At 49.0% G+C, this 27,774-nt stretch overlaps 1 protein-coding gene across 4 annotated transcripts in view; it reads left to right on the forward strand.

Moving 5' to 3' along the window:
- Positions 1-27,774, forward strand: part of CWC22 (CWC22 spliceosome associated protein) — a 377,345-nt gene that overhangs the window by 196,387 nt on the left and 153,184 nt on the right. For all 4 annotated transcript variants that reach the window (XM_078681477.1, XM_078681479.1, XM_078681481.1 and 1 more), the window contains one exon: positions 5,485-5,613. In XM_078681477.1, the coding sequence (XP_078537603.1) occupies positions 5,485-5,613 (129 nt within the window). The remainder of the gene's footprint in view (positions 1-5,484; positions 5,614-27,774) is intronic.

Consider the following 27,774-nt stretch of genomic DNA (forward strand, 5'->3'; position numbering starts at 1 on the left):
AAATTGCAGAAAAAAATAATCACTTTCATTTATCGTTTTTAGTAATACATAATATAAAACTAACTTTATCAAGTATTTAGTATAACAGAAGGACTGCAAATAAATAACAGAAAACGTTTTTCAAATTATCTTCAAGTGTACAACATAGTTCCCCTTACAAATTAACAACTCACCTTTTTAAAAGTAGGAGAAGTGTTAGTACTGTGTAAATCAAACACCAGAAATTCACCACCAAAAATTCCTCACAAATGTACCTCAGACAGTAGTATCACAAAATGGCTGTGGTTTCCTCTCATTTGAGATATATACATAACCAATTAACTTTCATCACACACAAATACAAAACCAAAGTAACATTTTAATTGGTTCTAAATTTCAACACTTTCAAATGTGTTTTCCCCATGCAATTTTCCATAGGACATTTACATACGTCTACAGCCTGAATGGCTGAACGGAATTACACCAAACTTGGCAAAATGGTACATCAAACCTAAGAGGTCAGGAAGGATCTACTATGCCCCCTTATGGTCATTTGCCCCTTCGCTTTGGCCTCCTCTTGTCTCTCGATCCTACCGAGAGACAAGATGGCGGCCGCTACGGACTGTTTGTAATGTTGACAGACGCCGGAGAACCAATCGGCTTCGCAAAGCTCCGTAACGCGAAAAGTACGCGAAGCGGAGCGCTGTTACAGATATATATCTTTTTTTGAACGTTAATTTCTCAAAATCCACTGGAGCACATATATTGAGACCTAGCAAAGGCACATCGGGCTACCAGTCCCTAATATTTTGCCAAGTTTCGTGCAAATCCATTCAGCCGTTCGATTATTGACATTTAGATACGTCTACAGCCTGAATGGCTGAACGGAATTACACCAAACTTGGCAAAATGGTACATCAAACCTAAGAGGTCAGGGAGGATCTACTATGCCCCCTTATGGTCATTTGCCCCTTCGCTTTGGCCTCCTCTTGTCTCTCGATCCTACCGAGAGACAAGATGGCGGCCGCTACGGACTGTTTAGAATGTTGACAGACGCCGGAGAACCAATCAGCTTCGCTTCACAAAGCTCCGTTGCGCGAAAAGTACGCGAACTGGAGCGCTGCCCGGTCCGCTGTTACAGATATATATCTTTTTTTAAACGTTAATTTCTCAAAATCCACTGGAGCACATATATTGAGACCTACAAAAGGCACATCGGGCTACCAGTCCCTACAATTTTGCCAAGTTTCGTGCAAATCCATTCAGCCGTTCGGGCTAAAAGAGAGGCCAACCGCCCTATGGAAAACTCAATGTTAAAAACACGTTTTGGGACCCCCCTTTTTTCTCGACCCCCCCTGGACGAACCCCCCCCCCAATTTTCAGGGGCTGCTCAGAAACAAAATGTGCCATTTTCCTGAAAATTTCAGCCAATTCCGTCCACAAACGCCAAAGTTATTAGACATAGAATTTTCAAAAATCCCATAGAGAAAAAATCCTAACTATATATACCTACTGGCGACCGCCAGTAGGTTATATATATATATATATATATATATATATATATATATATATATATATATATATATATATATATATATATATATATATATATATATATATATATATATTCCGATTCTCACTCCTGCTTCACTTCTCTCTCTGACAACACTTCCAGCAAAGAGGGACATATATATATATATATATATATATACGCATATAATATTGTTGCATACAGCATGTTTATTCTGTCACATATAGAGTGTGCATGTATTTATATGTTAAACTGTTACCTACCATCCTCAACGGGTACTTAACCTACAAAGGTCTAACTACAATAACTGATTGCTATTCTAATTCAAGCATGTGAATCCATGAAAGATGCAATAGTGGAGAAGAAAATGAGTTACTTACCTGTAACTGCAGTTCTCCAATTAGTATTTTTCATAGATTCACATGCGACCCGCCCTCCTTCCCTGAGAGGCTCCCCTTATAGCTCAGGCTTATTTATTTCCACGTGTGATTGAAAACTGAGGGAATCGGTCTCTCTTGAGTGTTCTAGAGAGTGCTACCGCCTAATTGTTTAAGGTTGGAAGTTTGTCCTTTAAAAAAAAAAAAAAGACAATGATAGGCTATCTAAGTTATTTTTCATTGAGATTATAGCTTAGGATAGTGATACTTCTTTATTATGGTACTATTGGACTCCCACTTTGACGACAGTGAATGAGTCAAGCATGTGAATCTACGAAAGATGCCCATACTGGAGAAATGCAGTTACAGGTAAGTAACTCATTTTCTTTTTTTTATAACCAAGAGACTGATAGGGTTTTTCTGGGAGTGGCGTACAGAAAAGAAGCACAGCGAACCATTCACTGTAGATAGGGGAGGCAAGTTGAAATCCTTACTCTGACACCCCTACTTTGTCAGCCTGTCGGAATAAGCTTTCTGACAGTGCACCCAGTGAATAAATTACAGGCTGCACAACTTTAAATGGGGCAAGCAATATCTGCTTGATGGATAAGTGTACTCTGTCACTTTGATGGCGGGGTACCATGCCAGCAAAACTCTAAATCAGAAATGTTTACTGAAGGCGTATTCTGAATCTGACACACTAGTGGAATCCGTTACTTTGCAAAACCAAGGGACAGCCCATTACAATATTAAAGGTAGTTAATCAGGTCAATGAGTTCTTGCACTGGTGATGTGAGACCAATTAATCTGAAAACATGCTTCTTAAAGCCGAAAGTAACCTGCGTGTGCTGATTTGATGTGCTTTATTTACATGCTAATACATTTATGCAAACAACCGCTACAAATAATATGAAAAGGATATTGGTAGCATGGCCCAATTTTTATGTCCATTTATTTTCAGAAAAGAATCTGTATAAACCTGGCCTAAACAAGGCTGCCATAGGCTCTTCTGTATTTTAACCCCAAATGGAGTGCTAATGTGACCTGGCGCATAATAGTCCTACACTGCCACACGGATCCTTCATTCAAGAAACTATTAGGGTAGCGAACATAATAGAGAATATATATACAAGCAAAACCAAAAAGGCATTTCCTATAGAAATATTGATTAACTATACCTACCCAGTGCTGACCGCTACTGATTATATATATCTATTTGTAAAAAAAAAAAAAAAAAAGAATATATATATATATATATATATATATATATATATATATATATATATATATATATGTGTGTGCGGATTCATTACATATATGTGTGTGTGTGTGTTTACAAATAGATCTAATCGGTAGCGGTCGTCCCTGGTTAGGTATAGTTAATCAGCGTTTCTATAGAAAATGCCTTTTTGGTTTTGCTTATAACTTATGCACCGTTTGACGAATCTTCACAACACTTTTTTTTTTTTATAAGTGCTCTTTTTTACCTAGTCTGTGAATGGACAGTTTGCTGGGTGATCCGTGAAGCAGGGCAGAGAAAAAAGGGTCCTAAAACGTAAATCCCAATGCATTTTCTTTGAACTTCTTTAAGAAGCACTGCCCCTAATACTGCTGAACAGAATTAACCATATTTGGCAGAAAGCTAGATTTTGGTCAATATATCATGCCTTTTGTGCTCTGGTATAAATCCATTCAGTAGTATTTGTGTAACTGGACAATTGGGCACGAGGGACTCCTGCGATTGTCTCTCAAACCCAATTTTAAAAAATAGACCCTTAATATTGGCCTATGGAGCTTTTTTCATTGGCCCAAAAAAAAATTGCTGCCAGCCATTACAGGACTCAGGGACCTAGTCCCCTGTCCTAAAGTGTAAAAACCCCAAATATATAAGGGGGTAGTGTAGGGATACCCTGCCCCCATAGTCCCTATGGGGAGAACCCCCCACACCCGGACCAGAGGGTTTTGTCACATTTTTTGGGGGTACTGTTGGGGCGTGGCAGAAAAGAAATGCTCCCCTGCCATTTTTCAAAATAAGTATTTGGGGAGGGGGGCATGAGTGGAGTCCCCCTACCTAAGCCAATGTTGGGCCCCAGGCACCTCCTCCCCAGGGGCTGAAATGCTGTGGAGGAGGCCCCCCACTCTGAGCCTTTGTAGGCCAGCCTGGCTGGAGAATATGTAAATCTCCCACCTGGCACCCAGCTGGGGGGAGATTTAAACATGTTGCCGCCCAGAGGAAGGAATCATAAATAGCTGCTCCCTCTGTGCAGGAGCAATGCTGGCTCCCGCACCACACTGCTGCCACAGTTCCCCCCGCGGCACCTAAAGTGCTGATTGGTGGTTTCCCCAGATGGACACCTGGACACCTGGGCACCCACATCTAGTCCCGGGGGATCAAACAATTAAGGTGGCCTTACGGCTTGAGCGGTCGACCTCGATGCTGGGGAACCAAGTTAGATTCTTGGCAGGGACGCTCAACATCCAGTGATTCTGGTCAAATCACTTAATCTCCCCTTGCCCAGCAAAAAAAAATTATTGTGTCCGTCTGTAACTGAACTGGTCCTCATGTTAAGCGCTCTGATACCTTCGGGCCAAGTTTGCGCTATATAAAACTCCGGTAAAAAATCTATGTAAACTATAAAACAAACTAATATAAAGCACAAGATGATCTCATCAATGATGTCGTGAGATGTCATCAGTGATTTCATAAATGAGGTCATAGAACATGGCAAGTAATGTAATATATGAGGTCGTAAGCAGTGAATGGAGGGGTGCAAGTTATAGTTAGCTCTACTAATTATAACTGGTGAATTGCTGTGGTTTTTTTTGTCCAAAATGTTATTTTGGCACTGACCTATTTTCCTAAATATAACTAACGTCACTTTAAACTTTTTTTTTATTTAAGGGAATATATAAATATATATATTTCTTTTTTAAACTCTTGGAGGCTTATAGTTGTCTAGTTTTGGGTTGTTCTGTCTTGAATGTACAGATAAGAGAATATGGGGCAAGTTCTTACTTTTACTTTCATACAATAGTGGATCCTCCTTTTGACATTCTACAGAATAGAGGCTGAATTTATATCGGGCATGTTGGGAGGTAAAGCATTTGGAGAGATTAAGGTGGCATGGCTCTCATGTAGGATAAGTGATTTGGGCTGGAGAGGTGACCTTTTCAAGACGCTACGGTCGATGTGAACTGAAGCAACAATTGTGACTGGAGTGCCAACTACTATGGAAAAGTGGTCAGATGAGGCAGTAAGAAAGCTCTGGTAAAGGACTGTAGAGTTTAGGAATGTACAGTAGCAGGCACAAGTTGTTGGAAACCAAGTGAAGTGTTTCTTCTGTCAGTTGTGTTCCCTTCCGAGATTGCTTTCTTTTATTCCTCCTTTCTTACCAATAAGCTTGTTCCACTTCCAATACCCTTCTGCTTTCTACTCTTATAGATTTCCTTACCACTCCACCTACTCTGTTTCAGTAGTCTTCCCCAGTGACTTTCCACAACAGACACTTATTTGAAAACTTAATTTGAATCTATGCATAGCCAGTTGTTATATCTGCCTTTTCACATTGTTTTAAACGCAGTACATCTTTTCCACAGTTTGGCCTATCAAAGGATGAGTTGGGAAGCACTAAAGAAGTCAATTAATGGTCTGATCAACAAGGTGAACGTTTCCAACATTGGAAATATTATCCAAGAACTCTTGCAAGAAAACATTGTTAGGGGAAGGTAAGTGCTAATTTATTAATTTCATTTTATTGTAGTTATCTTTTACGATTTTCAAAAGCATGTGACTTCTGTCCTAAATTTTAGATTAGTGACCTGATTTCTGAGGGGGAAAATGTTTCAGATCATCAAACTTACAAAGGTTTGTCCCACAATAGTAGCTGATTAGTTTTATGTAATGTAAGACAAGACTCTCTTCGAAACAAATTGAAGCATTTGTTCACAAAGTGTCCTCATTGATGTACCCGAGTTAAAATGTCCTTAATATCTATTCATTTTACCAGTGAATATTACTTTATTTTGATTGACATTGCTAGAGCGCTTTGAAAGTCATGGGTTGTAGTGTTTAGCATAGTCACATAAAGTCCTATTCCTATCTGTTTCTAGTGGTTGAGATGAAGTGAAATGCTTTGTTCTGTCCAGAAGTACTGCTTTTACAATTTGTAAAATACATAGTACATATGTTAGATTTCATACTGAAACCAACAAGAATGTTTACAAACCTGTGAAAAAAGTCTGAAGTAGGAGGCACAAAACATCTGTTTTGCCCACTGTGGACTAAATGTACAAGTTCTAAAACATAGGCTATGATTCCCAGATTTTCTTAGGGAGGTGGTCGTCATCATGAAATACTCGCTCCAGAATAGTGCGATCTCAAAGCTAATATTCAGTTTAAAGTTTCACTCTGTTGTTCCGAATTGGGTGATTGACATGCACAGCAAAGATTATTCTATTTTCCATTCAATTTCTTACCAAAACTTTACAATTGGGTAGAAAAGATGTTCTTTAAAATAATGAAAGAAGTGAAATCTGTAAATTAGTGCTTACTTTCTTGTGTCCGATCACTGGGTATTTCCATTTTAGGTTGCTCCTTTGTATTTGATTTTTATTTTTACAGTCTGAGAGATTAATATACCAATTTTGAGCTGAATACAAGTGAAATAGCTGCTGGTACATTCTAAAGAGGAATACCGGTATTTTGATCTATTGATTTTATTGTAAAACCTAGTCTCAGGTAGTTAAAAATCTCCTAAATATATATTGAACTTGTAATGCATGAAAGGAACCTTTTGGTCATCTTACCAAATTTCGCAGATGTTTAAAATGGCACAACCTGCCATGTTTCCCCCAATATATTATTGTTTTTCGCATTTGAATAAATTATTTCGTTAAGTGAATGATGTAGAAAGCTATATAGAATGTCCAGCCGACCCTATTGGTTTACAGGGCTTACTAATAATCCCAAATGTTCTCTTTTGTGGTAGTGTGGGCACACAATTTAGGCTTATCAGAGGGCAGTTTTAAGCATTTGTTGTGTACACATAGTGAATAAATGAGACACACTCCAGAAGAAACTTGAGACCAATTTAGCAAAAATAACTAATTTTTATATAATTTTATACACCAAGATAATCAGAATCGGGTAGGTACTTTCGAAGTCATCACATTTTACTGTAAAAACATTAGAAAATGACAGCTGTCAGATCTGAGACATGCACCACGAACGCCGCAATGTTATCCTATGGCAGAAGCATACACTGCATAGGTGCACTTACAGATGACTTACAGGACTGTTCTGGACTTATGGTAGGTTGGGGCCAAGGTTCAAGTAAGCACCAAGAGTTCAAGTTTACCTGCCCTGTCCGGGTGCAGAGGTGGTTTACATGGTGCTAGGCTCAAACTCTACCCTTTAAACTCAATGTTAAAAATACTGCCAGGGGGGCTGGGGCACCAGTCCGGCAGAACCCAAGGGGTGCTCGGCTCTTTGGGGTCTCAGGACCACAGAGACACCGTCTGTTTACATGAGCCTGGGCTGGATAGCTTGGCTGCACAGGTGTTTTGTCTGTTGGATCGGTGAGTTAGAGACTCTTACAGTTCTTGGTGTACCTGCAGAAGAGGGAAAAGAAACACAGCAGGGCCACTCTCGATGTGGAGCTGGTCTTTCTCGGAGTCCTTCGATTTGTAGGTAAGTTTTGGCAGCTAAGGTGTTCTGACTGAACACAAACAAGCGTTAGTGCTTGCCACGGACTCCGGTTCCTCGGGTATTTTTGCAGGGCGGGTCCTGGCATCTCCAAACTTGGCAGAGTGACGGATATGGCCTCCTGGAGCACGAAGCCCTCTTGCTGGAGTGCCCCTCCCTTGGTAGGCCCAGGAGGTCCACAGAACACTGTACCGGGCAGCTGCTGTCGGTGCCTGCTGGTGAGGGAAGTAGCTACTCTACTCCAAGAGAGATGCTGCAAGGTCAAGGAAGTGCTGGACAGCCCTCCAAGGGTTCCACCTCTTGGCAAGTTGTTGTTGGTGATTGTCAGGAAAGCTGCAGTCAGGCAGGATTTTGTCAAGGTAGATGCTGGTCCACGGATTTCACGTCTTCGGCTCTTCTTTGTCCTTCTTCAGGAAAACGAATCTGCATTCCTGGTGTCAGGGGGCCACCTATATTTCGAGGCGTCAAGGGGAGTGAAGGGCAGTAGCCCATGAGCTACTTATCCCTGGGGTCACTACACCCCCCATATGACCACTTCCTGTGTGGAGTGGGCATAACCCTGTCCCAGAGATCCTATTTCTACCAAAAGCAAGATGGTGGAACCCTTCTTTCTTGCAGCACATCAGGTGGCCCACCTTATGGGTGTGACTAGCCTGGTGGTGCAACACGCCTACTGCATTGTTAATTTTCCGCCTATCTTGGTGCCAAATGGGCCTCAGGGTGGGGGGTGGCATCTCCCAATTCTGGGAGAAGCTGGTGTTGCATATAAAAGGCAGCAGAGGCTTTGAATCCCCTGGCCTTGATATGCTAAATCACTAGCCATCATCCTGGAGGTGTAGCGAACACCTTCCTCCCGAGCAGGCATTGTTTCTGTCCTCAGAGAGCACTGGCTCTCGCCTGCAGGGGGTCAGAAACCCTTCTGTGGTGGCATGCTAGATGATACCAGTCAGCCAGCTCACTTTTATTACTGGTAGATTTTTCATGGGCCACCTCTAAGGTGACCTCTGGGTGCATGTCCTAATAAATCTAGTACTGGCAACAGTATAGATGTATTAAGACATGGTATTTACACCATAGGATTAAGTAAAGTCATCATGTAGCTGGGGAAATCTTAATGACTAGTGCCCAGTACATATACTTAAGATAGCTTCCCTGTTCACTTGTACTACCAGTAATTGAACTAGACAGCACAGGGGCATAGCTGCTCAGGCATATATGCCCTTGCATGTTATATAATGCAGCCTGCCTTGGGCAGATAAGGCCTGCTGTAGGGGTGACTTACATATATTATATGCAATTACTTTGACATGGTACACAGTGAGGGGGGCGTGGCTAAGGTGTAGATGAAGACAGTCGCGTGAGCTGGGACCTCCGCGCTAACCCCGCCAATTATCCTGGTTTGGGAGCCGGTAATGTTCGTCAAATCGCCCAAGAGCTTGGCAGAAGGTGTTGGGAGCTGCTAACTTCGATAACAGGCAAGGTTGGCGAGGGCCAAACGACCTGGTGAGCCCAGCCTGAGCGATACCAAGATGGCGCCTATGGCGACTGCCCGCAGCCTGCAATGAGACAGTAAGCAGGGCTCGGACATCAGACCTGGAGCTCGAAGGGAGCTAGCTGAGCGCGGCGGGGGGCCTCAGTACTGGTTCCGGTGTGGACCTTAAGGAGCAAATGGGGCGGAGAGTGCAGAGCGGTGGGACGCTGCTCTGGCCTCGGGAGCGCCCGATAACGTGGCAGCCCGCGGCGGAGAGGAGAGTGAGCGGAGCTGTGGCTGTCGGTGGTCCCTATGGGTCGAGACCCGAAGAGATCTAATCGGGGTCTCTCCTGATCGAGGCCCGTGGCAGTATAGATCGCTGGCAGAGTGGCCCGTGGACTTAGCTACTATATTGTGAGCCTCACTGAGCAGCATGCACTGCGACCGGGGGGACTCCAGTACGCACTACTGACGGAATATGGGGAGGAAGAACCACTCCGGAGGCGGTGTCTGCATCGGGGGCTACTAACCTGGTGCTGCCGGTGTTGGCGGAGCACCCGCGAGAATCGGCACAGCGGCTGAGGTGAACCACGACCGCACGCAGGCTGGAAGGAAGAAGTGAGGGTGGTGGAGTGACCCACGACGGTACCGCAGGGTGGAGATTGGCGCTTTCCGTCTTGAAGATTTGGCTTCCTATTTAGGCTGGGAAAACGGTGGAGGGACTCACCCCCACCGTCTTGGTTTTGCTGCGGCCCTCGAATATTGCTACTGGAGTCTAAAAAGAGATATCCCACGGTGATGGGAACAGATCTCTGGGATCGGAGCACAGAATGCGAGCACGCAGTGAGCGATTAGTGACAACTTAATGAGGCGATCTTGGTCTCAGGGCAGAGAAGTGCTGACGGGCGGGGCCCTGATTAAGGAGCACTGGCTTCAGGACAAGGATCTTTCCACCTCATGTGTCTGGGGATGAAGAGTAGAAGGCCGGAAGAGGAGACCTCTGCACCCGGGACGTTAGAAGTACAACCAGGGTACTAAGCGAGCTACCGCATGGAGAGCTGTCAGGAAGTGGTAGGGGATTCCTAAGTGCGATGGCGACTGAATGGCGAGTAGGCCACTAGGAGCACTGGTGAGTGGGAGCTCCATTGCAGCGGGAACAGCCTGGTACTTGCGATTTACACGGGCGAAGTGAGGGAACATTTAAGAGGTTAAGCCGCTGTTGGTGGCCTGAGGAGCTGAGACCTATGGGGGAACCACGAGGCAAGCAGGGGGGAGCGCACCCAGAACCGGAGGAAGAAGCGGCTGAACAACGGAAGCAGGATGCAGCGGAATCGCAGCCCGAGGGAATGATGCAGTAGCAGGTAGATCAGATACTTAAAGCCATCACGGACACCAGGGATGCCCTTCAGCAGGACATTGCGCAGATGACCCTAGGGCTGGGCCTCCGTCGAGCAGACCATGCTAAGCTAGTTGACCGTGTGAAACCGACTGAAACCACATTAGAGGTCCTGGAGCCCACTCAGAAGGCGTTTGAAGCTCAGATGGGAGATGTCACTCGCCGTTTACAAGCCCTGGAGCGGAGGGCTGAAGATGCCGAAGGGCGGAATAGAAGAAATAATGTACGGGTGGTGGGGCTGCCGGAAGGCGTGGAAGGGGCCAGCATGGTGGACTATTTAGAGAATTGGCTACGAACTGAGGTTGACCCTCAGGGCTTGACCCCCTTCTATACCTTGGAAATAGCACATAGGGTGTCTGCCCGACCGTTAGTGCCCGGGAGGCCACCCAAGCCGGTGGTGGCGCGCCTACTCCATTATAAGGACAGGGACCTGCTTCTGAACAAGGCTCGCACCTCAGGCCCCTTCAGGGTGGATAATAATAATGTGACACTGTTCCCGGATTATACGTTCGAAGTGCAGCGCCATCGAGCTTCGTTCTTGGAAGTCAAGAAGGCACTCCGAGAAGACTGCATCCACCAGTATTCTTTGTGTTTCCTGCATGCTTGAGGGTGACCATGGAAGGTAAAACATTCTGTCACGACAGCCCGAAGAGGCATGAAATTGGCTGGAGTCCTATAGAGTGGGTTTGGGCGAAGCAGGTCGTGGCCTGGGACTGCTGGCGAAGGCGCCACTAGACAGTGCCGTCCTGGCACTCGGAGACCCAGACGGAGAAGGAGAGACGGGCGGCGTTGCAGGCTGTGACAGCAATATCCCAAGAACGAGGGGCGGACTCGATAGGGGCGATGGATTCGGAGAAGGGATCAGCGGGACTGCGTCTGATGAGACTGACACAGGAAGTGTTCCAATGCCACATGTTACGCCTGGGACAGCGGATGAGTTCACCGATGCAGGATTCTGGTTGACTTTTCCAAGAGACTTCAAGGGTGTCTTGTTTATGGCTAGGCCTCATCTCTATTGTGGGTGTGGCTGGTATATTGATCAGCTGTGATAGCAAGGGCTGGGGGAAACAGAGGAATGCGGCTCCCTCAAACTGGTGTGCCTTAGGAGTAATCGAGGCTTAATCATTAGTGGGGCAAGGTGCCAGATTCTGGTGGTGTTGGGGACCAGATCTTCTCGGCTCTTGGACACCTCCCCTAACTTTGTTGTTAAAGTGGTTCTCTGGTAGCTACCAGGGAAGCAATTGGTTTGATAGTTTGGATGGGTACTAGATCTTTAGAGCCTGTTCTGGGTTGGGGTTGTTGGGGGATTTTGTGGGTTTCGTTTGGGGAAGTAGGGGCCACCGGTGTGACCACAGAAAGTGAACAGTTACATATGGGACCTGGAGAACAAAATGGGGACGTCGCCTGAATTAAAATGCATTACGTGGAATGTACGGGGGATCCATACAATGTTGAGACTCCACAGGGTACATGCTTATTTGGTGTGTAGAGGTGTACATATAGCTTTCCTTCAGGAAACCCATATTAACCAAACTGAAGGCCGGGCGCTGCAGCGTAGATGGAGAGGGCAACTTTTTTACATAACGTACTCCGCTTTCGCTAGGGGGACGCTGATATCGATTAGGGCTGGGGTCCCCTTCCACATGACACAGCAGTTAGTAGATCCAGAAGGGAGATTTGTGGTAGTGGAGGGACGCCTGAATGGTATGGTTGTGACGTTGTGTAGTATATATGCTCCTAATGTGGATCAGGCGGCCTTTTTTGCCCACCTGTCAGGGAAGTTGGCACCCTATTTGACTGGCCCGGTAATACTGGGAGGTGATTTCAATTCTATAACTGACACTAATATGGATAGGTCTCACCCACCTTTACCTGAAGCACCCATACATAGAATTTCTAAAATCAGAAGGGACTGGCAAGATAGATAGGGGCTTATAGATAAGTGGGCAGCACAACACTTGAAGGAGCGAGAATATTCTTTCTTTTCTGCATTACATGAGTTGCATGTACGATTGGACGCCAAATTATGCACCCCAGAAATTCATGCAAAAGTGTGGCACAGTGAATATCTGGCGAGAACATTATCGGAACATAATCCGTTATTGCTGACGATACACTGGGTCCAGGAGAGACCTGTGATACCGACCTGGCGTTTACGTCCGGAGACGTTGGAAGACCCAGTCTTTCGCGCAGAAGTTGAGACCGGTATGGCTCAATATTTTCTTAAGAATGAGGGCACGGCGTCGAACTTGGCACTAGAGTGGGACGCTTTTAAAGTGGTGATATGAGGATTGTGCATTACTAAAATGGTGGGGAGTCTGGAAGACGCTATTGTGAGCCATAGAGTCGGCAGAGCACCGTTTGCGAACGGCGGAGAGAGCTCGCCCTGAGAACCCAGGGGCACGGGAGGAAGTTTCGGACGCTAGAGAGGGGGTGACAGCCGAAATCGAGCGGTTGCGCTGTTTTGACCACAGAACATACTTGCCGCGGGCGCATACGGAACGGGATAAAGCGAGCACACTGCTGGCTTGGTTGGCCAACCCAGCCCCTAGGGGTACGCCCATATTAGCGTTGACCTCTTCGACTGGAGCATCGGTGTATACCCAACGATGGATCAACGGGTTGTTTTTAGAATATTACAACGAATTATACAGGAGCAAGTTGCGGGTTACTGGATATGCCATAGAGGATTTTTTGGCAGATAGAACCTTTCCGCTGCTAGAAGAAGAGCAAGTGGACTTTTTAGGTCAGGAGATCACATTGGGGGAAATAAGATGTGCGGTTAAAGACATGGTGTGTAACAAAACGTCGAGTGCTGACGGGCTACCTATAGAGTTTTTACTCAAGTTACATCGATTTATTGGCCCTTAAGCTTTTGGCTGTTTTTAAGGAAGCACGGAGGGTGGGACGGCTGCCGGCCTCCACTCGAGAGGCTATCATTATCCCTCAGCTGAAGCCGGGAAAGGACCCCTCGGACAGGTCGACTTATCGCCCGTTATCTATTTTAACATCCGATTTATAAAATACTGAGTAGGATTCTCGCAACTCGGCTCCTCCCGTACATGATGCAGTTGGTCCACCGTGATCAGGCGAGATTTATTCCGACCTGAAATACAACCACTAATGTAAGAAGTCTACTTCGCATATTGAAAGAGGATCACAGTGTGATTCCCACCCCTGCAGTACTCTTGGTACATATTGAAAAGGCGTTTGACAGCCTGGAATGGCCTTACCTGTTCCATGTTATGCGCATGCCTGATTTTGGTGAGGCTTTTTTGGGGTGGACAGAGATTCTTTACATCTCAGTGACAGCATGGGTACGGACGGGGATGGCAGTTTCCTCCTCCTGCTCAGTAGGGCGTTGAACGTGACAGGGATGCCCGCTTTCTCCATTATTGTTTGCATTGGCCATTGAACCTTTGGCTGCAGATGCCAGACTGGGATGGCATTACCCCGGATTAGTTCTACGTGGGGAGACGCAGTACATATCATTATATGCCGACGATTTACTTATTTTCCTGGCCAATACGGAGGAGGCTCTGGGAGGAGCGATGAACTTGCTCCGTGCGTTTGGTTGGATCTCGGGCTGGGGTGAACTGGGTGAAGACCTTGTAGGAGAATAGGGTCTGCTTCCTATGGTCACCCCCACTTTTTGCTGTGATTCTCTGGTTATTCGACTTTAGTGTGGCTGTGGGCCTGCTAATCCGACCCATAGCCCAGCTGTTCTCTCTCTAAATTGATACCATGTACTTTAGGTACATACCTGATTGGGTATTGGTTCACCTTTGTGAGCCCCTGTATAGTGTACCATAGGTACCCAGGGCATAGGTGCATCCAAGGCCTACCAGGGGCTGCAGCATGTATTATGCCACCCCTTGCTGGCCATCAGAACTGACACCACAGGCTGATCACTCAGCTTGGGTAAGGTGGTGTAATCACCCCTTACTTAGATATAGTATATCTATATCTACCTTGTATATAGACACATAGTAACCTATAAGTCATTCCTATGGCAGGCCTTAACAATCCTGGAGGCAGAGTGCTTGGTGTTATGTGAGAGGGTGCCCTAGCATGAGCTGAGCCCCTCTGCAGCTTTCCGAACCATGTCCTTATAGCTGTTCTATGATATAGCCATACCATATACTCTTAAGTGCATTATAATCCTCGCGGTTAATGCTAACTTTGGTTTGGCTTTATCAAAACATGTTGTGTAAGATGTCAAACACTTTGGAATTCTACCCCCCGCCAATTCTGGCGGCGGGGGTAGCATTCCACCCTTCTAGAGGGAAAATAGACATGTATGTTACTGCTTTACCTGGTTAAAGTTAAACAGAGCCTCAGCATCACAAAATGGATGCTGCTGCCACAGACACGAGTCTGACCTCCTGCAGCTGGGGGAAACTCCAGCAAGGGAGGCCTGGACAATAGGTTTCCTGTCCACCTTCCCAGACAGCCTGTAGTGTATTGGGGCAGGGTGGGCTAAATGGAAAGATGCTTTTCCAGACACTGCCTGGGGCACACAAGGTGCTCCATGCATAGGCCGGTTCAAACCAGTGCCTGGGACACTCCAGCCCCGCTCTGGTGCGAAACTGGACAAAGGGAAAGGGGTGTAACCACCCCCTTCTCAGGTCCACCCATAGGAGGTACCTGGCAGGTAATCCAGCCCATTTTCTTAGTATAAAGATAGGTGCTGTGTCCCCAGGACTTTAGATTATCCTGGAACGAAACTCTGAAACGAAACTCTTGGACCTTCGATGTTCTGTTCTGACTAGAAGACTGAAGGCATCTCCCTTGTGGTCAAGGAGTGACCACCCTGTGCAAACAGGCACCACCAGTAACTTGCCGGTCTGCTTTGTCGACGCTCCCGACTGATCCCGAAGACTCAGCTACTCAGGAACTGGACTCACAGACTTCTCTGACTCCGACCCATATCCATAGCAAAGCTGAGACCCGTGGCGGACACGAGAGATGTGGGACCGGACACCCTGGACATCCTGCATTTTGTTAACTGTGCAACTACCGAGGCACCCTCGCAGTTGTGCATTGGGGTACAAGAGGCCCCAGACCCGAGCGCCATTTGCACCGAAACTCAGCCCTCCACACGTGGACGCTGAGACTGTGCTGGAATCGGAACCAGCAAAGAGCTGGAATTGCCCGTTCTTATGCACCGAAAATACCGTTAGGTATGTGTACCGCCCTCCCGCATGGGGGGGACTGGACTGCGTTGGCTGAGTGGGAAGCAATGGGTGTCCAGGTATTGGGAGATTTATATGAAGACGGAGCTCTATTACCTTATCAGGCCCTGCAGGATAGATATGGCCTCCCTCTGGTGTATTACTTATTACATTCGGCTCTAGTTTCAGCAATACAACGTCACTGGAGGGAAGGGCTGTCGGAACCAAAGACATCCATGGCATGCCAGTATGTAGTGATGGCGGCGGGGACCTTCAAGGCATGCCTCAACAGGCGCATGGTGACTGGAGCCATTGAGGGAGCTGCAGAGGAAGTGGGAGGTGGACCTAGGTAAGGAGATCCCTGAGAAGACATGGGCTCAACTCGCTCGGAGAGCCTAGAAAAGTACTAGGAATGCCAGATTTCAATTGGTTCACTTCTTTATCTTATACAGGGCATAATTAACCCCTGCTAAAATTAATCCGTATTTTAAAATAGATACTGCCCAGTGCCCACGTTGCAATCTAGAGGGAGCAGCGTTTCACCATATGATGTGGGGTTGCTCGCAGCTAGGAACATTTTGGGAGGAGGTGGTCGACCTGCTCTGCGGTGTTACGGAGCGACACATAGAACCTGAAATGAGCACCTGTTTATTACTGTTTCCGCACACTCCCAAAACTAAAGTAACGAGTATGTTTTTAGACCTAGGTTTATTGCTGGCTAAGAGAGAGATCACTGCGCATTGGAGGTCAAGGCGAGGGCCCAGTTTCGGAAGGTGGAAAACAAAATTGCTCAAATGTGCAAGGAGTAAAAGTACAGTTCGACTGCATCAGGCTCTACGGGCTAATAATGAGAAGGTGCTGGAGGCAGCAAGGGCATGGGAGGCCATAGTGGTCGCATTACAGGTGCCCAAGGCAGACTCAAACGTAAGCTCGTCCCTGGATGCCCAGACAGGTTCGCCATGATTCAACGGAGCAGTAGGGTAATCCGAGGCATAACCTTGTGGTGCAGCTGTTGAATTGGAATGATTGGTGGTTGGGATGTATTGTCCCCCTGTTATTGTGATACATATGGCAGAAGGATTCGTTGCTCTCACTTTTATGAGCGGCGAGTAGTTAGGGCACCCCAGTGGTTAGGGGGGGGTGGGGAGGGAGTTAGGTGCGGGTTGGCTTATTCTTTATTATATTATTCAGTTGACATGGCATTAATGTTTCGAGATTAATAGCAGGACCTGGACTTCTATCTCATTGCAAAATGTTATTGTGCAAGTAGCGGGAGGGTGATAACCTATAAACCCATAGCATATAAAACCGCTTGATTGTACTGACAGGGGTCCTGCGACAATTGAACAAAGATGTGGCAGAGAAGTTATGCACTGAGTCTTAATTTGCTGTAATATTTGCCAGATGATGTTTAGAAAATTAATTAAAACAAATATTTTTTTAAAAGGCACACAGTGAGTGTGCCATGTCGTGTTTTCACACATGGTCTGCACCATGTCACACAGTCTGCAATGGCAGTCTGCATGCAGTTTGTATGGGGGTCCCTTACGGTGGCATAACACATGCTGCAGCCCTTAGGGTCCCTCTTTAGTACTCAGCCCTAGGTACCAGGGGAACCATATTAATAGGGACTTGCATGGGTGCTAAAGTGTGTGCCAATTGTACCACACTTAGACCATTTTACCTTGTTTTAGGGAAAGCGCATTGGCTCTGGACTTCAGACTTCGGTGCTCTGTCAGATTCAAAAAACAGCACCTAGTAGTTCTAATGGGAGCAAAAAGTGGGGGGTCAACTGCAACAAAATTCCAGTTTTCATCAAAGACATTGCTGTGGCATCATACGTTAAAATTAAGTCTGTTATCTAATAGTATATTCATGTGTAGAGGTGAAATAGCTCATAGCTAGTGAAAATTGAGTTACAAAGGCAGGGTTCGTCATTTCAAAACATGGATGCAGTCCCGAAATTTCCACAAATCTTGTTTTAGCTTGTAATAGAATAAAGGCTTTGACCTTATATCTGGGACCATAAATGCCCCAACGGTGGTTGATGCTATAAGCCATTTCACAGAAACAAAAGGTGTCTTGCATCATCCTCATGAAAACGCTTTCTGAAGACAGTCTTATTTGCCATAGAATCCATCTGGGGTGTTCTTTGGAATGTAAGGCATGCGGAGATCAGTATAGAGTAGCCATACCCAAAATGTTTGTTTTAGCCATTAATGATTAATCTAATTTCTACAGTTTTTTAGGTCTAGCCAAGAGGCAGCTCTCATTTGCTGCTCTGCGAGGCATGCTGTAATCCTTCTGTGGAGTTTGAATTCGCCCACAGCTTTTCATTGGTTGCTTGGTCCACCTTTACAAATTCCATAGATTTTATTTGTGAATAGAGCACATTTGGCCTACCTCATGGCTGTTTTATTCCTGCCGTGGTGACTACCCCTGCTACATTGATCCTTTCGATATGGGCCATATGTTTTGGTATGCGCACTACCTTTTCTTTTGCCTCCGCGTATTTTGTAACTTTCTTGTTAGTGTTTCAAGCTCTGCTGCTATCTGTCCGTGTTTACTTTGCTCCCACCCCCATCCCGTGGTCTGTTTTGTCTTTACTCCTGCTCTCCTCCCCTATTCTGTGTTGTCCTTACTCCTGCCTCCCTTCCGTTTTCCTGATGTAAAAATGCGTGTCCTCTCACCATACATCGTACATATTTTAAGTGTTGGCATCATGTACGAGTATAAGGGACGACAGCGTTGTCTAATAAACGAGTAGCACACAAATTAGTTGCTATGTGACCACTGCTCTTATTCAAGCATTTGCAGTGCAGTGCGTGTGGTAGAACACACAAAAGTAGTTTTTAGGTCGAGCTGACGTTAGCATTCATGCGAAGCATGAATGCTGTCAGCTCGACAACTAATGTGATCCGTTTTTAGGAGAGTGGACACCAAAGTGTTACGAGCGTTTTCAGTGCCGGATTTCACCTCGGGAGCGCGCAGCATTGTCTGCAGTGGCAGTGTCAGTTTCGCTTTTTTATTACTTTCGTTTTTCCCGAGGCTGGCTGAGGCTGGCTTGGAATGAACAGGCTTGCCCCCGCGCATGCGCAGAGTAACTCACAGCCCTTGTTTATATTTGTTTTAGTTCCGTGATGCTCCGATCTTTGCCCCTTCCGAGTGGAGCTTCCGAGTGGAGCTTCCGAGTGGAGCTTCCGAGTGGAGCTTCCGAGTGGAGCTTCAGAGTGGAGCTTCAGAGTGGAGCTTCAGAGTGCAGAGTGGAGCTTCAGAGTGGAGCTTCAGAGTGCAGAGTGGAGCTTCAGAGTGGAGCTTCAGAGTGGAGCTTCAGAGTGGAGCTTCAGAGTGCAGAGTGGAGCTTCAGAGTGGAGCTTCAGAGTGGAGCTTCAGAGTGGAGCTTCAGAGTGCAGAGTGGAGCTTCAGAGTGGAGCTTCAGAGTGGAGCTTCAGAGTGGAGCTTCAGAGTGGAGCTTCAGAGTGGAGCTTCAGAGTGGAGCTTCAGAGTGCAGAGTGGAGCTTCAGAGTGGAGCTTCAGAGTGGAGCTTCAGAGTGGAGCTTCAGAGTGGAGCTTCAGAGTGGAGCTTCAGAGTGGAGCTTCAGAGTGGAGCTTCAGAGTGGAGCTTCAGAGTGGAGCTTCAGAGTGCAGAGTGGAGCTTCAGAGTGGAGCTTCAGAGTGGAGCTTCAGAGTGGAGCTTCAGAGTGGAGCTTCAGAGTGGAGCTTCAGAGTGGAGCTTCAGAGTGGAGCTTCAGAGTGGAGCTTCAGAGTGGAGCTTCAGAGTGGAGCTTCAGAGTGGAGCTTCAGAGTGGAGCTTCAGAGTGGAGCTTCAGAGTGCAGAGTGGAGCTTCAGAGTGGAGCTTCAGAGTGCAGAGTGGAGCTTCAGAGTGGAGCTTCAGAGTGCAGAGTGGAGCTTCAGAGTGGAGCTTCAGAGTGCAGAGTGGAGCTTCAGAGTGGAGCTTCAGAGTGGAGCTTCAGAGTGGAGCTTCAGAGTGGAGCTTCAGAGTGGAGCTTCAGAGTGGAGCTTCGGAGTGGAGCTTCGGAGTGCAGAGTGGAGCTTCAGAGTGGAGCTTCAGAGTGGAGCTTCAGAGTGGAGCTTCAGAGTGGAGCTTCAGAGTGGAGCTTCAGAGTGGAGCTTCAGAGTGGAGCTTCAGAGTGGAGCTTCAGAGTGGAGCTTCAGAGTGGAGCTTCAGAGTGGAGCTTCAGAGTGGAGCTTCAGAGTGGAGCTTCAGAGTGCAGAGTGGAGCTTCAGAGTGGAGCTTCAGAGTGCAGAGTGGAGCTTCAGAGTGGAGCTTCAGAGTGCAGAGTGGAGCTTCAGAGTGGAGCTTCAGAGTGGAGCTTCAGAGTGGAGCTTCGGAGTGCAGAGTGGAGCTTCAGAGTGGAGCTTCAGAGTGGAGCTTCGGAGTGCAGAGTGGAGCTTCAGAGTGGAGCTTCAGAGTGGAGCTTCAGAGTGGAGCTTCAGAGTGGAGCTTCAGAGTGGAGCTTCAGAGTGGAGCTTCAGAGTGGAGCTTCAGAGTGGAGCTTCAGAGTGGAGCTTCAGAGTGGAGCTTCAGAGTGGAGCTTCGGAGTGCAGAGTGCAGATTCGGAGTGGAGCTTCAGAGTGGAGTGGAGCTTCAGAGTGGAGCTTCAGAGTGGAGCTTCAGAGTGGAGAGTGGAGATTCAGAGTGGAGATTCAGAGTGGAGAGTGGAGCTTCAGAGTGGAGCTTCAGAGTGGAGCTTCAGAGTGGAGCTTCAGAGTGGAGCTTCAGAGTGGAGTGGAGCTTCAGAGTGGAGCTTCAGAGTGCAGAGTGGAGCTTCAGAGTGGAGCTTCAGAGTGCAGAGTGGAGCTTCAGAGTGGAGCTTCAGAGTGGAGCTTCAGAGTGGAGCTTCAGAGTGGAGCTTCAGAGTGGAGCTTCAGAGTGGAGCTTCAGAGTGCAGAGTGGAGCTTCAGAGTGGAGCTTCAGAGTGGAGCTTCAGAGTGGAGCTTCAGAGTGGAGCTTCAGAGTGGAGCTTCAGAGTGCAGAGTGGAGCTTCAGAGTGGAGCTTCAGAGTGCAGAGTGGAGCTTCAGAGTGGAGCTTCAGAGTGCAGAGTGGAGCTTCAGAGTGGAGCTTCAGAGTGCAGAGTGGAGCTTCAGAGTGGAGCTTCAGAGTGCAGAGTGGAGCTTCAGAGTGGAGCTTCAGAGTGCAGAGTGGAGCTTCAGAGTGGAGCTTCAGAGTGCAGAGTGGAGCTTCAGAGTGGAGCTTCAGAGTGGAGCTTCAGAGTGGAGCTTCAGAGTGGAGCTTCAGAGTGGAGCTTCAGAGTGCAGAGTGGAGCTTCAGAGTGGAGCTTCAGAGTGCAGAGTGGAGCTTCAGAGTGGAGCTTCAGAGTGCAGAGTGGAGCTTCAGAGTGGAGCTTCAGAGTGGAGCTTCGGAGTGCAGAGTGGAGCTTCAGAGTGGAGCTTCAGAGTGGAGCTTCAGAGTGGAGCTTCAGAGTGGAGCTTCAGAGTGGAGCTTCAGAGTGGAGCTTCGGAGTGCAGAGTGCAGATTCGGAGTGGAGCTTCAGAGTGGAGTGGAGCTTCAGAGTGGAGCTTCAGAGTGGAGCTTCAGAGTGGAGAGTGGAGATTCAGAGTGGAGATTCAGAGTGGAGAGTGGAGCTTCAGAGTGGAGCTTCAGAGTGGAGCTTCAGAGTGGAGCTTCAGAGTGGAGCTTCAGAGTGGAGCTTCAGAGTGGAGCTTCAGAGTGGAGCTTCAGAGTGGAGATTCAGAGTGCAGATTCAGAGTGCAGATTCAGAGTGCAGATTCGGAGTGGAGCTTCGGAGTGGAGCTGAGCTTCAGAGTGGAGCTTCAGAGTGCAGAGTGGAGCACTCTACAGCGCCCCGCGCTCTACAGCGCCCCACGCACTACAGCGCCCCGCAGCGCCCTGCACTCTACAGCGCCCCGGGCTCGACAGCGCCCCGCGCTCTACAACGCCCCGTGCTCTACAGCGCCCCACACTCTACAGCGCCCCGCACTCTACAGCGCCCCGCACTCTACAGCGCCCCGCACTCTACAGCGCCCCGCATTCTACAGCGCCCCGCATTCTACAGCGCCCCGCACTCGACAGCGCTCTACAGCGCCCCGCACTCTACAGCGCCCCGCACTCTACAGCGCCCCGCACTCTACAGCGCTCCGCACTCTACACCGCGCTCTACAGCGCACTGCACTCTACAGCGCCCGCACCGCAGCCTACAGCGCACCACAGCGCCCCATACTCTACAGCGCCCCTCACTCTACAGGGCAACGCGCTCTACAGCGCAACACACTCTACAGCGCAACGCACTCTACAGCACTCTACAGCGCCCCGCACTCTACATCGCCCTGCACTCTACAGCGCCCTGCAGCGCCCCGCATTCTACAGCGCCCCGCACTCTACAGCGCCCCGCACTCTACAGCGCCCCGCACTCTACAGCGCCCCGCACTCTACAGCGCACCGCACTCTACAGCGCCCCGCACTCTACAGCGCCCCGCACTCTACAGCGCCCCGCAGCGCCCTGCACTCTACAGCGCCCCGGGCTCGACAGCGCCCCGCACTCTACAGCGCCCCGCAGCGCCCCGCAGCGCCCCGCACTCTACAGCGCCCCGCACTCTACAGCGCCCCGCACTCTACAGCGCCCCGCACTCTACAGCGCCTCGCACTCGACAGCGCCCCGCATTCTACAGCGCCCCGCACTCGACAGCGCTCTACAGCGCCCCGCACTCTACAGCGCCCCGCACTCTACAGCGCCCCGCACTCTACAGCACCCCGCACTCTACAGCGCTCCACACTCTACAGCGCTCCGCACTCTACACCGTGCTCTACAGCACACTGCACTCTACAGCGCCCGCAGCGCACCGCAGCGCACTCTACAGCGCACCGCAGCGCCCCATACTCTACAGCGCCCCGCACTCTACAGCGCAACGCGCTCTACAGCGCAATGCACTCTACAGCACTCTACAGCGCCCCGCACTCTACAGCGCCCCACGCTCTGCAGCGCCCTGCACTCTACAGCGCCCCACAGCGCCCGCACTCTACAGCGCCCCGCACTCTACAGCGCACCGCACTCTACAGCGCACCGCACTCTACAGCGCACTCTACAGCGCACCGCACTCTACAGCGCACTCTACAGCGCCCCGCACTCTACAGCGCCCCGCACTCTACAGCGCCCCGCACTCTACAGCGCCCCACACTCTACAGCGCCCCACACTCTACAGCGCCCCACACTCTACAGCGCCCCGCACTCTACAGCGCCCCGCACTCTACAGCGCCCCGCACTCTACAGCGCCCCGCACTCTACAGCGCCCGCACTCTACAGCGCCCCGCACTCTACAGCGCCACGCACTCTACAGCGCCCCGCACTCTACAGCGCCCCGCACTCTACAGCGCCACGCACTCCACAGCGCCACGCACTCTACAGCGCCCCGCACTCTACAGCGCCCCGCACTCTACAGCGCCCGCACTCTACAGCGCCCCGCATTCTACAGCGCCACGCACTCCACAGCGCCACGCAGCGCCCTGCACTCTACAGCGCCCCGCAGCGCCCTGCACTCTACAGCGCCCCGCAGCGCCCTGCACTCTACAGCGCCCCGCACTCTACAGCGCCCCGCACTCTACAGCGCCCCGCACTCTTCAGCGCCCCGCACTCTACAGCGCCCCGCAGCTCACCGCACTCTACAGCGCACCGCAGCGCCCCATACTCTACAGCGCCCCGCACTCTACAGCGCCCTGCGCTCTACAGCGCACACACTCTACAGCGCACCACGCTCTCAGCGCCCCGCAGCGCCATGCACTCTACAGCGCCCCGCGCTCTACAGCGCCCCGCAGCGCCCCGCACTCTACAGCGCCACGCACTCTACAGCGCCCCGCACTCTACAGCGCCCCGCACTCTACAGCGCCCCGCACTCTACAGCGCACTCTACAGCGCCCTGCACTCTACAGCGCCCCGCACTCTACAGCGCCCCGCAGTGCCCCGCACTCTACAGCGCCCCGCACTCTACAGCGCACCGCAGCGTCCCGCACTCTACAGTGCAACGCAGCGCCCCGCACTCTACAGCGCCCCGCACTCTACAGCGCCCCGCGCGCAGAAACTTTTACAAATAATAGAAATCCCACCATCGACAGTAGTCAATTTATCCACGAAAGTATTGACAAGGGATGAGGAATCTGTCCTCAATCTAGGTTTAAAATGTGTTCCCAGTCAGCAAACATACAAGGCAGCTCCAATAATATCCTATTGGCGAGCTAGTCCTGACAATAGTGAAGAACGAAATTAGCAGTATTTCACTATCATGACATGTAATACATACCTACACATGTCCCACCTTTAACATACACTGCACCCTGCCCCTGGGAGTGTCTTGGGCCTACCTTAGGGGTGTCCAACATGTAGTAAAAGGGAGGCTTAGGGCCTGGCAAGAGACTGCACTTGCCAGGTCGACTTGGCAGTTTAAAACTGTACTCAAAGGCACTGCAATGGTAGGCTGGAGACACGTTTACAGGGGTGCTTATATGGTTGGCACAATCACTGCTGCAGGCGCACTAGATGCATTTGATTTACAGGCCTTGGGCACACACAGTGCACTTTACTAGGGACTTACCAGTAAATCAAATATGCAAATTATGGAGAACCCAGCAGAATTAAAAATGACAGAGGTAGCATTTGCACTTGAGCACTGATTAGCAGTGGTAAAGTGTACGGAGTACATAAAACAGCAAAAAAGAAGTCCAGCATAACATCAAAAATACAGGTGGTAGAGCAAAAAGACAGAGGAAAACACGTCAAGGATGCCAGGTCTTGCAACTGCTTAGAGATCTTTGAGTGATGACAGGTCACATTGCCTCTCTCTCATCGTCTCATGACCCCAAAAGACAGAGGTCAGTCGCAGGTGTCTAGGGATAATTGGTGCACCTGAGCCCACTACAAGAGAGCGCTTCGATCCACGAGAATCCACTGCAATAATCAATCTAAATTACACCGCGCTGTGTTTGTTTACACTTCCTCTCTCGGGTGGGTTCTTTTCAGATGTGATCCCATTTGTAGCTCAGCAGACAGCAGCTTACCCTGACAGAGCAAGAGAAGGATGATCCGCACTCTGCTGCTTTTGGTCCAGCTCTCTCATTTATGTGTATTTTGTTGCCTGCGAGTGTTGTTTTTGTTATCACAGGAGAGGGGCTTGGCCTGATTCTACTCCCCACTACGAGCAAGGAGCCACGTGAATATCACCTGTGTATGTCCATTACGAAGTGATGCTAGAACACGTTTTATTTTAAAAATGGATTAGGCCCCAGAAGGTGTTCAAACAATTTCGAGGCATGGTGCTCATCTTCTCAGCATGAGAAGGATGAAATGCTGAGCCGAACTTGCTTTGATTCCAAACTAGTGGCCATTAGGTTGCAGTTGCATCATTGTAACAGGTGCATCAACCAACTGAGCTAGCTTGAAAAATTCCGGAGTGCAAACATACTAGATTAATAATGTAAGGTTCCTTTTGTAACACCTGCTTAGGACAGCTGCTAATCACCAAACATCTGATGCAGAGACACGCATTTTTTCCTTGACTGAAGCAACTATAACGATGATGCATATGTCATAAGTACATAGAAAGCTCACGAAAGTAAGCATGTGATGCTGAACATTTAAAAACATGATGGAATAACAATCTAGTATTTTAGCTATTCATCTTAACAAGACCAATGCATTGAACACCGTTACGTTGGCTGATAAAAGCGCATTTTATTTACAGTAGTCTAAAAGAGCAAAACTGCAGGAAAATGACCACTATACAAAATAAAAATAGCACTACTCTGCGCGCCGCCACTCCCGTGCACCATTTTAATTATGAAGACCCGGCCCGGCTCCAGTGCGTACCACTACCAACTATTTAATTAATTTTAAAAAGGCTCAGGCCAGGCCGGTAGGGCGTGCGCACCACGGCACCATAATTAATGTTTATAGGCCGGGGCCCGTTACCATCCGTCCCTGGCGTGCGTTGCGCACTGTAACTATTATAATATAGGCTTGCCTGCTTGCTTGCTTCAGCAGCAGCCGAGGGCAAATGGAGCAGGCGAGGAAGCAACAGGGGTTGGGGGGCTGGTTGAGTGCAAGGGCGAACCCAATATGGAGGGAAGCGGCACACAGGCAAGAACAGAGAGCAACACTGAGTGCGGCCCCGGGAGCAAAGAAGTACAGAAGCGAGAAAGCATGTTCTATAGGAGGGACAAACACGAGTGACAAGTTGGGACATAAATAAGAAGCAGGCAAATGCGCGACAGGAAAGCAACTAATTAGTGCACGCAGCAGGCCTGGAGGCAGGCAGCCAGCAGCAGCCCTGGAGGCAGGCAGCCAGCAGCAGGCCTGGAGGCAGGCAGCCAGCAGCAGCCCTGGAGGCAGGCAGCCAGCAGCAGGCCTGGAGGCAGGCAGCCAGCAGGCCTGGAGGCAGGCAGCCAGCAGCAGCCCTGGAGGCAGGCAGCCAGCAGCAGCCCTGCCCCGCCGGTCGGTGACGGAGACGGAGTGACAGACTCTGAGTGACTTACTTTGGTCTTCGGACTCGGATTCGGAAATCGGACAGGGCAGCTCAGCGTGGGCGGGCCTGGCCACCTGGCTGCTTTGTCTTGGACTTGGAAGGCAGTTAAGTTCGTAGTTTTCGTTGTTCTTCTCTTGTCTTCTTCTTTGGCTATGCGCGCCGCCTGCCGCGCCCCATATGCCACGCACAGGGGCTTACTGCTTATTGGCCCGCATGATGTTGTGCGTGCCCTGGGGCTGCCTGGCATTGCTCACCACCACTCAGCAGCAGCCAGCCCTGCTGCCCACGCCCCCCACGCACGCGGCACGCGCATACGCGGCGGCGGAAGTGCGGAACGGAAAGTGAAAGAAAAGGATAAAGGCCTGTCCCGCGTCCCGCCGCCATTTCATAGAATCAGGCGGGCTTAGACTAAGATAACAAAAAGTGCCTTACACACTGTGTAAGGCACGGTTTGTTATCATTGTCACTTTTGCCTCATGTAATGTAACGTTTGCCTTTGTATTTTGTTCACTAGTAATGTTCTCATGTATCAGTTCTGTTTCTATTGTGAATTCGCTCTGACACCTTCGGGTGAAGTCCGCACATCCCTTCTTACTCGGCTTGCTTAGCTGGCAGAATGGTGTTGCAGCGTTGGCTAGGAGTTTATTATAGTTGAGCTTTTTTCTTTCAGTCAAACAATAAAGTAACATTCATACAACCTAAATTCAGGATGCTGCCTCCCTGCCAATGTTTTAGTCATCTCTCTTTTTAAAGTCGGGAACATTCTGTTAAAACAGCTGTTTAGGATGTAAGGTATTACTTCTCACGAAACACACTGATTTTTGATAATGTCCTGAATGCAGCAAGGACCGTCTGAATCAATGTAAAGAATTGCAGTGTTCCTAATGTTCTATATGCGATTTGCCTTCAACTAGTAATTACCATTGGATCATTGTGTGCTGTCTCACTCTTAATGCCTGTTTAAAAAGAGTGCTCTTTATGCTGGACCCAAGTATGTTGCTATTTAAACAACACCAGCGATCAATGCACGCTTCCACCACACGCACACAGAACCAGACGTCGGTGCACGCTTTCACCAGGCGCACACACACACCACCAACCGTCAGTGCACACTTTCACCAGGCACACCCCATCAGCCGTCAATGCACGCTTTCACCGGGCACACACGCCACTAGCTGGCAGTGCACACTTCCACCAGGCACACACACCATTAGCCATCAGTGCACATTTTCTACAAGCACACACACACCACCAGCCATCAGTGCACGCATCAATGGTTAGCACATCCACAATTAACTATTGTAGCAATCGCAGTATGGCGCACTTTACTTCTAAACATGTCAGTGCACGCTTTTCCACCATGCACACACACCATCAGCCATCAGTGCACACTTTCAACAGGCACACACACACCACTAGCCATCAGTACATGGTTTCATCAGGCATACCCACCACCGGCCGTCAGTACACACTTTCAACAGGCACAGACACCATAAGTCATCAGTGCACGCTTTCACCAGGCACAAACACCACCAGCCGTCAGTGCACGCTTTCACCGGGCACAAACACCAACAGCCGCCAGTGCACCCTTTCACCAGGCACAAACACCAACAGCCGTCAGTGCACGCTTTCACCGGGCACAAACACCA

This window comes from Lissotriton helveticus, chromosome 3_1, assembly GCF_964261635.1.
Source record: "Lissotriton helveticus chromosome 3_1, aLisHel1.1, whole genome shotgun sequence".
Classification (NCBI taxonomy): domain Eukaryota; kingdom Metazoa; phylum Chordata; class Amphibia; order Caudata; family Salamandridae; genus Lissotriton; species Lissotriton helveticus.